This window comes from Dermacentor andersoni, chromosome 3 (genome assembly GCF_023375885.2).
Source record: "Dermacentor andersoni chromosome 3, qqDerAnde1_hic_scaffold, whole genome shotgun sequence".
NCBI classification, from domain to species: Eukaryota; Metazoa; Arthropoda; class Arachnida; order Ixodida; family Ixodidae; genus Dermacentor; species Dermacentor andersoni.
Genome location: NC_092816.1, coordinates 218,208,254 through 218,220,505, shown reverse-complemented (window position 1 = coordinate 218,220,505; position 12,252 = coordinate 218,208,254). Strand labels below are relative to the sequence as shown.

General features: G+C 43.4%; 1 protein-coding gene across 6 annotated transcripts in view; it reads left to right on the top strand.

The window, feature by feature from the left end:
- The window catches only part of Wdr33 (WD repeat domain 33), a 189,884-nt gene that overhangs the window by 86,565 nt on the left and 91,067 nt on the right, over positions 1 to 12,252 (top strand). For all 6 annotated transcript variants that reach the window (XM_050184398.2, XM_055073509.1, XM_055073501.1 and 3 more), the window contains 3 exons: positions 589 to 715; positions 1,245 to 1,399; positions 8,609 to 8,687. In XM_050184398.2, coding sequence (XP_050040355.1) covers positions 589 to 715; positions 1,245 to 1,399; positions 8,609 to 8,687 — 361 coding nt within the window. The remainder of the gene's footprint in view (positions 1 to 588; positions 716 to 1,244; positions 1,400 to 8,608; positions 8,688 to 12,252) is intronic.

Here is a 12,252-nt window from a genome sequence, read left to right as displayed (position 1 = left end):
ATTTTGTTTGTTCATTAATTAATTCATTCATTTTCACACGAAACACCCCCAGCACCAGTTTGGTGTTATGGTGGGACAAGAAATTAAACAGAAGTACAGGCACAAAATAGCAAATCCAAATTAACAGCATGTAACGCATAACTTCAATAAACACATAAAACACAAAATTGAAGTTGATGTGAAAAATCAGGTACAACAGCAGGTACAAATGAATAGGATAAAGCACATAACTTCTAGCACATAACTTAATAAAGCACAAAAAATGAGGTTTACTAAAAAGAAAAAAAAAAGCTAGTGTTACTTTCTGTGCGCCATTGCTGTCCTGTGACAATATCGGGCTTGAGTGACAATATATTTTGCAGGGAAAACACACTGAAGCCGGGAGATGGAAATTCAAGATGATGAGCAAACCGAGAGCAAGGTAAAAGCGGGAGCCAACGTTTCGACAAGTGAACTTGTCTTTTGTTCTTGAAAAAGACAAGTCCAGTTGTCGAAAAGCTGGCTCCCGCTTTTACCTTGTCCTTGTTTTGCTCATAATATGTTTTGCACTCACAGGAGAGAGTGAGCACGGTCTGTGGTCACTTGCAGGGCATGGGGCAGACGTAAAGTGTGTGGACTGGCACCCGCAGAAGTCGCTCATTGTGTCCGGCAGCAAGGACAGCCAGCAGCCCATAAAACTGTGGGACCCCAAGTCTGGACAGAGCCTGGCAACCCTGTGCGTATATTCTCGGGACGCAAACCATGTCTGCCTGCATGGCACACACAAAATTTTTTTTGGTGCTTTTGGTGTGCCTGAGTTTGACTCTTTACATTGGAGTTCCGGGAAAGTTCTTGGCCTTGTGTTTGTATGAATACATGCCTGTTTGCGTGCAGTGATGCCAGAAAACGCGCTCATATTTCACAGAGGCTCGTTACGTGCTTTTCAATATCAGGACCATAATCTAAGACAAACTAAAGTACACCCAAAGAACAGGGAATGGGAGCATTGAATGCACTGGTATAACATTCCATTATGAGCCAGTGACCACTGCAGCTCTTTGGCATGCAGAACAGGCATGCTCGATTGTGCTTTTGTAGGAATAAAGAGATTGCTCACAAGAGAAATTAGCACGACAGATCTTTTTATTCCACTCCTGTGTGCATTGCACCAACCTTCCTCATCGACAATCCAAGACCAACTCGCCCAACAATTGTGTAAAGATGTCTTGTGCACATTCCCGAGTATATGTGTACCTCCTTCACAGCCACGCACACAAGAGCACAGTGATGGAGGTGAAATGGAACCGCAATGGCAACTGGCTGCTGACAGCTTCCCGGGACCACCTGCTCAAGCTGTTTGATATTCGCAAGATGAACCAGGAGATGCAGACCTTCCGTGGACACAAGAAGGAAGCCTGCAGTCAGTAACCCCCTTGTTTTCTACACAATTTTATGGCTGCTGCGCACAACTAGCCTGCGGTTATAACTGAATGGAAATCTAGCGATACTGCCCACGCTAATTTTTTTTTTTTTTTTTTTTTTTTTAAGGATACTGTGACACCGTAGGGGTGCTGGGATGTGGAACTTGGCTTGGCTTAAGAGGGGGTTGTGACTGGGCAACTGAAGAAGCTTTCTGAAAGTGAAAGCCTTCGAAAGACTTACTTGCAATACCTCCCGCTCCCTTTCTTTTTCTTTTTTTTTTATTACACACGCATTTCATTGTACTAGGTATGCACAATCTGTAAGGTTCCATAGCTAATGGCTAGTATGTGGCTCATTTAGAAATATATGTATGAGATACTATTATACAATAAACTAGTGATGAGTCTATTGAAATTGATTCACGTTCAATGCAAGAAAATACAACTCTTCACAATAAACACAAGAATAACTGAGTAATAGTAGTACATATATTTGCAAATGAAAACTTATTGTATAGGCATTAGTATTAGTCTCTTCAATAGGTTAACAAAGAGAACGAGAAAATTACAACGCTTCACAATAAACACAAGAAAGACCTGATGAATAGTTGTACATGGTATAACAAAAAGAGAACGTAAATATCTATCAGTTCAAAAAGCAGAGAGAATTACTTCAAAATAGTACTTATTCATTGCTCTCACTGAGTTCTGCGAGTTCTTTATGTAATGCGGAATACCATTCCCGCCTTTCACTGCAGCATACTGTAGCAGTCGTTTGCCGTAGGTGTTTTTTATTGGTGGGATATTTAGGTTAACAAAAGTTTGGCTCCTAGTGTGGTGTTGTGGGGTGCAGAGTAACGAAATAGGGAATGACTCGTTGTATCTCATAGCATTGTTAATACATGTGGCTAATCTTAATTCCCATACGAAATCAAAAGACAAGATCTCTATCATAGAAAACGGGGGTTTGCTTGCTTCTTAGTATCACAAGAAAGTTATTGTGCGTACAGCTTGTTTTTGCAACCAGCGTACTGGTTCAAGGAGAGAGTTATGTGTCAAACCTCGGGATTCTACACAGTAGAAAAGGTGGCGTTTCACTAGAGTAAAGTACAAAATGTGGAGTATCGAAACATAAAAATATTCACGAGCTTGCACAAGGGAATAACAACTTGAAGCTAATTTAGAACAGACAGCATCTAGCTGAAACTGCCAATTTAGGCAGCTATCTAGAAGGACACCAAGGCAAGGGAAAGAGTCAATACGATCGAGGGGGCAATTATTAATACATAGTGTAGTATATCATTATCTCGAGTAGTATTAGTTCAGGAGTCGAATGCCATATATTTTGTCTTATTACGATTAATGGTAAGCTTGTAACGTTTGCCCAAGTGTAACAGAACAAATAAAAAATGGCAATGCACAATTTGAAACAATGCACTATAGACCCACGTTCCTGTATTCTGCAGCAAAACTTCCCGTGCTGTTTCTGCTCAGCATAACTAGACAAACTAGCACATGCACTGGTATTTTATTCCGGAAAGATGTTCATGCATAATATTATAGAAAAAACAGCATTTCACACATTGATTTAGCACAGACTAAACCACTTAGACAGGCTCAGCACCGATAGCCACACAAATCTTCAAGATGCTCTGGCTCTTCGAGAAAGAGACTAATCCGAAGCCCTGCCTGGCATTCCCTCTGGGTAATTGTAAGAAACACTATTGGTTCGTCCAATCTGTCTGCACTCTTTTCACAAGTTCACTGCTTAGTTTCAAGCCGGTTCAGAAGTTCAGCCGCAGCATGAGACAAGGTCTTTACGGAAATGAAAGCAAAAGTGCTGATGTAGTGCAGGTCTTGTGCATTTGCCTCTTGCACCTTTGTGGCTGGTGTTGAGCAGCGCATGCTGTGGTGGTGTTGGGGAGGCCCCCCACGTGTCCGATTTGGGGCTGCTGGGCAGTCGTCACCAGCACGGTGAAATTAAGCAGCGTCTGGGTAACAGTCACGTCCAGCAACAGGGGGGAAAAACCTGATTCAGTTGTTGCCCGTCCATGTGCAGGGGTGATAAGAAGCTATTTTGAATTCATGTTCAAGTGCCTTTGCAACCGGTGCAGGACACGTTCAAGGGCCAGGTGCGGACATACTGGCTTCTCTTGTGGACACGGGTGCTGTCGTGGGCGATTTGCAGCAGCACGGTCATATTTCTTGTAGCGCTGTCTGCCGCCATGGCTCTGGCGAAACTGTGTGCTGCGGCAACCCCAGCACTGACATCATTCCAGCGGTGCAGGAAGTTCAGGAAAACGGCTGAACGCTATCTGCACTTTTTGACGCCATGCAGAGGATACCATGTTTGCACCACTGAAACCATCAGTGAAGTGTGCCACTGCCTGAACTAGTTGACATGGTGCAGGCAAATCAGTGAACCTAAGGACAAAAATGCAGCTTTTTCCTAGCACTTTGGCCTCACCTATAGCCAGTTACAAGATAAGAATTCAGAAGCTCCTCCCGCATGCTGTGCCTGCTTTCTATCCCACTGCTCGCACAAAGGAAAGAAGGTGCTGCCAGTGGCCAGCAGCAGGCAGAATGTGCCGCTGCCAGGTGGTGCGGGCACTAAGAAGAAAACTCATCATTCAAATAGTATGCTGGAACCACTGCTGTAAGGAGCAGAAGCTGACAAACGGATGCAGACACACACACGTGGCCATTTCAACAGAGGGCATTGGATATTAACAATCACATGGGCACTTTGAATCTAGCAAGTTGAACATTTTTCACTTGCATGCAAGAGCAACTAGTTGATGTAATGACAAGTTAATGCAGGCACACAAGCTGGGAGAAGCCTAATTAGTACTTTTTTGCCCATACCTATTCCCAACGTTAGCTTGCTATCGATGGTCGCACATGCATATTTTGTCACTCTCCGAGCACTCTTGGACAACTGGTGCCATCTAAGGCATTAAACGAAACCATTTCTTCAGTTTTCCGTTTCCGTTTCCCTTTTCCACTGTGCAGTGATTTTCAAGGTGTCTCTGGAGCTCAGGCATAGTCGGGGTCACAAGGGCTCTTAGTTCCCAAGATGGCATAGATCTTGTGCGCCACTCTTCCATGAAAACATCGCATTTCTGCTCATTGTGATGCATCTCTGTGTGAGTTTCTTAATGATAGCAGCAGCACTGACGTGGAAGGCAACTTCAGTTCGTCGGCTTTCGGCACAGAGTTTTGCTTTCTTCTCCAAACTGTCTCATTGCTGCCATGGGCTGATATAGAGATATCCTGCATCTTTTGTAGGTCACAATTCTTATCTCCAGGGTGTTGACATCCTTCAATCAGGATCGCTGTACGAGGAGTTGAGTTTTGTGCCATAAGACGGCCTGGCATTGACTTTTGCACTTGGGTAGAGCTAATCACAAGTACCAATGCTTTTGTATATATCTCAGGGAATTGCTTACATAGTAAGCCGATATTTGCTGGAATATTACACAGATCTCTTGCGTTGACAATGTATATACCTAAATATATTACAGTGATGCTGTCTATGGCTACCCTCTGGAAAAATCGTGGCGGCGAACAGAAAATGCCTTGTGGCAAAGCCAACTTTCATGCGAATGCTCTAATAACTCTCATTCTAATGTAGGTATCTTGAAAAATATCATATTGAAAGACTCTATCAAAAGACGACTCTATCGTTACACCGTTACTTGTCATAATTGGTTCACAGTGAAGTTTTAAGCATTACAGAATTCCTGTCTGCTGTCAATACATAGGCATCTACTGATGGAGTATGGTTACAGCAAACGGCTGTAACTCTTGTTTCATTCAGACTATCCCGAAATAAATTATGTAACAATTAGCCGCTAAGGCAACTCTAACATTACACCGAGTTTCATTTACTTTACCTAATTCCATAGCTGACAGTGAAGTTGTGAAAGTTATGAAAATCCCGTCTGCTGTCAACACATGGGCTTCTACGGGAGGGAAATGGACAGCCCCTTTGTTTGTTCGCTAGAACAAAACTCTGGTCCATCCAGGTTTCATTCAGCTAATTAGCTAGGAAGTATGCTCAATTGCAAATTACAGACAAACGTGTTTTGCTTTGTGCACTCCTTTAGACTGTGCCCTGGTCAACACACATTGTCGAGGCTTGGCTTAACAGCCACCTGCGCCGGAACGCCGCTCCGTCGCAGCTGCGAGTGACATCGTAAAACAGAGCCATTGGCGGTGTGTCACAGCGACCACAAGGCCATGATCACTTGCATGACAAGATAAAGAGGCAACAAATGATTGTGTATTTATTTGTACTTTACGTAAATGACAAATACATACATAATTATATGCATAGTTGCATAACAACATGAATTACACCACCATAGCAGCTTCACAGGGTGGAATGGCCCCTCATTTTTTCTGTGTTCTCTCTGTGTGAAGCAACATTGATGTTTTTATATTTCTTTTTCTTTTTCATTACAAAATTTCTGGGTAGATATATTTTTGTATAGTCATTTATTAAACATGTTGTTTGGGGCTAGTGCCATAGGAAAGATAATTTCTTCCTGTACAGTTTGATGCTATACACTTAAGTATCAATGATAGCATGCACTGTCAGAGGAAAAAAATTTTTACTGGACTACCTGAAAACCACTCCTTTCCCTGGGCAGAAAGTGTTAGCAATGGCGATTGGCTAACCTATAAATTACGAGTTACCTTTCATGGATTGATTCATGGTCATGTTGTGAACAATATACACATGCACAAGAAGTGAGGGACTGAAGTTTGTGCCTGCCTTCTCCATTTTGAGGTTCCGTGATGCAGCTTTATCACATGTTTATGGCACATAAAAGGATAACACTTAGCAAGACGAAGGTTGGGAAATGCTTATACGATATCATATGATTTGATACTGGAGTTGGTAAGGGCATGGTGCCATCAACATTACTGTAACATCATGACAAATGTGAAATTTACTGATGCTGTGCAACAACATGGCTAGGTACGATGATGTCGTTCTTTAAAAAAGAAAGGAATAAGGGTGCTGCACCCGTTTCTTCCGACTGTGCTCACACGTGACAGCCGCAGCGAGTCGGTGTATTGTGACGTCATAATAGAGAGTTTTAGAATAGGGGCCCCAAAGAAATACCGTCGAAGCCACTGCGCATGCGCGAGACGCAAACTGCGTTTGGGTCTTGCGTTGGGAACGCTATTTCGCCGATTTAGCGGGAGCTCAAATAGCGTTCCCAAAAGCTTTGCGTCAACAAACATGGCAGCACCCATCGAAGCGACGGCTCGAACCTAGCACCAAACTGGGTTCGATTCGCGGTAATGCGTGAAGTTCGCAAGCTAGGAGAAGTGACTGCAGTTATCACTTTCTCTCAACTAGCGTGTGTTATGAAGATTGATTTATCAGACGCCGCTGATTCCGAATTCGAGTGTGGATATTATGGCTCGTAGACCTAACACGGCTAAGCTTGGCTGGTGAAGGCACGTAAAGTTGGTTTTGTTGCTCCAAACTAAGCAGAACTAATTGTTTCCTGCTTGAAGAATAACCTCTAAATTGTAATTAAACGCGAATACACGCACGTCAAAATTACTATTCATATCATAAGATGGTATATTTTATTTAATTATTTTTTATCGTTTTTCTTAGACGCCGTAGTGGCGCTGTCAGCGCAAGACGCTATCTGCAAACGCAAAGCCCTATTCTAAAACTCTTCACTCCTGTGTGCCCCAACACCAACACCCGCAAAGCTCTTTGGGGCCCCTATTCTAAAACTCTAATGTATCTTGGTATTGAAACTGAAACTGGTTAGTACAAACACATATAGTAAATTGTTTAAAATACCCTAGCTCTTGCTAGTATCTTTCTAACGCTGAGAAGGCATGACCATTAATTTACCACCCACAAAAACAAAGCACACATGACAAGCCGAATATGCCATGTCGGTATATTCTTTGAAGTATGCAATGTCCCTTATTTTATTAAAGTTGAGCATTCTGGTAGAACCATTGTGCAAGGAAATAGTGCAAGGAAGATGATGATTTGGGATAAAATGACAGAACAAGCGCTAACTTCAAACTAAAGTTTATTCCTGACGAAAAGCACTCTTTTTACTGCCTTCATAGTAACTTGAAAACAAAAGGCAAATCATGGCACACTCACCTTCAAAACACGAAAATATTTGGGATCACACCTACTGCGCCCTCAAGAGAGAGAGAGAAACCAAATGCGGAAGCAAAAACGGGCGCCACGGCTCATGCGCCTGCACAAGGGTAGACATGATTTTTCAAGGGATTCTATTTCACTGTTTAGTAGGGCTATCGAAGGCTGGCTAACACACACGGGGCCATTCTTTTGCATATGTGTACAAACTTGTCATAATTTCTGTTCTTGTAAAAACCACTGTGCACATTGTAGTGGCATCATTGCACCAGCGACACGAGGCAGCTGCAGGAGGGAGGGGGACAGCCTTGAGAATGTCACTGGTCACATGACTGTTCCTTTTGTATTAAGCATGAAATGCTTTTAGTGGCCGTTGTCAGCGACCTTCAAGTGACCTTGAGCCAAAAGCCAGTGCCATCATCTGGGCACTGAAACGAGAACATCCGGGCAAGTTGTGAGAACAAAACAAGATCTCCCCACCCTTTGTACAGGACCACATTACATACTCTAGTTACTCCCAAACAACTTACAAAAAATATTGCTTTCGAGTTCTTCCTAATGTTCGTTCACAATACGACTCAAGCTCTAACTTCTAGTACGCTCAAGTTTTATTTGTCATTTCCAATACCGACATTTCAGAATGCAGATACAGGGCACTATACATTTGATTGTCATCTTTACATGATGAGACAGATTTGCCTGTGCTCTTTTCGATGCCAGCAGTCCGCGAGGCCCGCGGCGGATCCGGCAGCTTGGCAGCGCCTAAGCTGGTAGCGTCCGGCATGCCGCGGATGGCCGTTGGACCGAGACGAGACTTGCAATGAGGCTTGACAAGAAAGTATTGTGCCCACATAGACCAGTGCGCAGTATGGCGTGGTGCATTGCGGTGTGGTGGGGTGTGCCGTTGCGAACATGCACTACACCCATTTTAATATTGTGGCTAGTATCATCTCCATCAATCTACTTTGCCAGTTGCCATTTTATGCTTACATCTGCTCTTGATTACGGGAGAATGAGTAATTTTTTGCATTTGCATTGTGATTTGTATTTACAGGCTTGGCATGGCACCCAATCCACGAGTGCCTGTTTGCCAGTGGCGGTTCTGACGGTGCCGTCATGTTCTGGATGGTTGGGTGAGCTGACCGTCCTTAGTGCACGTGTGGGCAGCATTTTGTGAGACGACAGCAATGTTGTCTCTGTAAATCCAGGTCTGTGGGGAGATACACTGAGCCTTCCAACAGCCAGGGTAATTGTTCTGTGTGCGTTTAGTCAAGCTGTGCTCAGAAAGTGATAGTATGGTTTGTGCTTAGACATGCCGGTATTTAGAACTGTGCTTCATTTGGGCAATTTGGTCTCCTAAAGATATTGGTGGTTGTCATTTGATTTGACCGCACTTTTAACCTAACCTTAGTGAATAGATTACAGTGACATAGTCCAACAAGTCTAGTTGCTGGGCTAGTTGATTGCGCTTCTTCATCTCTCCTCTTCACTGTGGGCTCATATCTTTACAAAAAATAAAAGTGATTCTAGCGCTAGCCTCCGTCCTGTGTTTTAACTGACGATTGTAGTGCTACTTGTGTGACCGAGTTGCTAGGTGCCCCATTGCACGAATGTAACATGCTCCTAGATTCTGGGAAAAAATGGGTCCGAAAATTGCCTCTGCATTAAAATCAGGTACAAAACCAAAATCATGTTTGCAGCGTGCAACGACTTACCATCGTGAGATGGCGGCAGAGCATGTTTTCTTGAAGGTTGCTGTGGGCTCATTTTTTGCTTGACTACGACCACTTTCAGGGAGACTCTCACTTTTGCGAGATTTCGTGTGTCGACTTAAACAGCCCACAACATGCTCTCTGGCGTTGTGCCATGCTTGCTATCTACGCAGAGGGCCAGGGACGCGCTCTTGGATTCACATGTCGGCAAGTCTGGTGCAGAGTCACTTGAAATCTGGTGAAAGCGATATTAGTATCTCTAAAAGTGATCACTCGAGAATACCCCCTTGTGTGCTTGGTATCTGTGGCCATTTGTGTTGTTTTATTTGCGTATTTTGCTACATATCATTATTTTGTATAACTGGATTCTGTAACGCACAGAGCTCGCACCATTTCATGTACGTATGTGTTCCTCCTATGTAATACCCCTTCAAGTGCCTTTAGGGGTGCATATTGCGAAATAAAAAGAAAAATGCACTGCCTTCATTATGCAGGCAATTTTTTTTTAAGTGTTTCCTTTCTGTGCAGGTAAGTTCTGCAAGTCTCATTTTTTCTGATTGCAAATGTGAAGACACGATATGTTTTTCTTTTATAAATTGGGCGCATGTTACTTTCACATGAACTTTTATTTTCTGACTTTGAGCCCTCTAAAGTTGAGTGCGCATTAGATTCTGGAGCACATTAGACTTGTTTAAATACAATACATATTGAACTCTGGACAGTGCTCGGGACACTTCTGCAGCTCCTTTGTACTCAGTTGGAAACTTGGGAAGATGGTCTTTTTTTTTACATAGCCTACCCTAACCTAAACTAATGTAGTGGAATCAAACTTATCTTAACTCCACTGGAAACAAAGCCAAATAAGTGGTGCAGCTTGTCCAAAAATATCCAAATTAAGCAGAATATTACTTCCAAGGAAGTGCAAATCGGGCTCATTTGAGTGAAATGACCATTTCACTATTTACAAATGGCAAGCTTTCTCCAAAGCTTCCAGTTTTACTCACAGAAATATAGTGTTGGCAAAAAAAAGAATGACGAGCTGTAGATATTTTGTAGAACTATTGTGTGCATATTCCTAACTGTTTGCCTCTGCAGACAAAAATAAACAAATGTACAAGTAATGGCAAGATTTTCTGCTAGAGTAAATGGCTTGGAACCACATCCAATGACCTGTGTTTCTCTTTCAAAAACTTTTAAAAAGATTTGGCACTCACAATTCCTTTGTTCTTGATCAAATTTAACAGCAAGTTTGCATCCTATGGCCCCAATCATTCAATATAATGCCACTTGGTTCCACCACTCGCCTCCTTTGTCAGTGCTTTGACATATTGCAAATGCCAGAAGCGATCAGGTCATGTCATAGCCGCCATATGTTGGACATCACTCGCTGCGAGTGACACCGGCGAAGGCAACCTAAAAATTTTTTTCTTGACAAACCATGCAAGTCGCAGTGCAAAGAAGTGTTACAGTGAATGATCGGGATGATTACAGTGAAAAGTACAAACGTGTTGTGCAGTTTTAGCGAGAATAAAGCAGCAGTAGACACGAAAAGAGACATACTCAATTCGAAGGGCCAATTTGGCAGCTTTCGGCAACATGGTCATTGTGTACCACAGCACCGGGGGCAGGCTCATGCACACTGGCAGCTTGCAGAGGTTGCACGACCAAGTTTGTCGCAAATGTTCTAGTACACTGAAGTTGCGAAGCGATTGGTCGCGTATAAGCACATACGGTCACTTTTGGTTGAAAAGCGACTGTTTTGGGTCAGTGGCTCTCGGCTGGGTTTTTCCGTTGCAGCAGCACAGGTGAAATCCCAGAACCACCTGGACAGTCGGCTCTACACGCAGATGCTTATGTTGCACAGTTTTACAATGGCGATGGCAGTGCAAGCAGACGGCATAAATCACGAAGCATTTCAGTGTGTTTACAGGCATGCAGTGCATTCCGGTGTGAATATCAGTCGCTGTGACTCGCTCCTTGGTCACCAGTCACGTTTGGTCACGTGAACACTGTCAGTCACCGTTGTGAATAAGCCCTCGAGTTGTTTTTCGTAACATGGGACCACCACATCTGCTTTCAGTGACGTAATCAGGCTTCTTTTCATCTCCGAAGCCATGCTATGCTTGACCGTGTTTTGAATTTGTCGTGTAAATGGTGTTGTAATTATTTGTGGCACTCTCAAGAAATCAAGGCTGCACCTAATTATGGATCCAAAATAGGCAAACAAAAATGAGGGACACGAAACTTTTCCGTCTTGGAATTATCCCTTGTTCTCGCTATGGTGAGCCATCCTGTGGGCGCTGTAATGCAGCCTGGCCTGCTAAGTGTCATCGTTATCAGCAGCAGCCTATTTTATGTCCAGTGCAGGACAAAGGCCTCTCCCTGCGATCTCCACCCCTTTCCTGCGCCAACCGATACCAACGCCCGTGAATTTGCTAATTTCCTAACTGTAACTTAAATGTAATATGTGCCACACAAGAATAAGGTGTTAAAACTGGTTTGTTGGTTGTACAGTGAAACACCAGATTAGTGAACCTTTCAGATGAACAAACCTTGCACAAATCCCCTAATGACTGCTTAAGGTTTCAGCGCAAAAATATTTCAGTACTAGTACAAACTTCAGCGTCCTGAACTTTTCAGAATAATGATCGAGATTCAGTTTCTGTATTATGTTAAGAACGCGTTAGTACTATGAATTAATATTCAGAAATCTGGGGATTCTTAGACTCCAGTGTATCCTTCACGGCAGCCGGCCGGAACAGTTGGCTAGCAGACAACACGGTGCAGAAAGTGGACGCCGTCGCGCGAGGGTTTGGAAAACTTTAGATGGCGCCGGAAGAGAAAAAATGCGAGAGGGGACCCTTTCTTTTCCTCTCTGTTGCAGAGGTTACAAAGCGTTAGGTTTTGCAAGTGCATGCTTCGCCCAGGCAAGTGTCGCCTAGCAACGGAGGCACGTCTCTCAGCATCTCTTGCTTTTTTCGCGCTT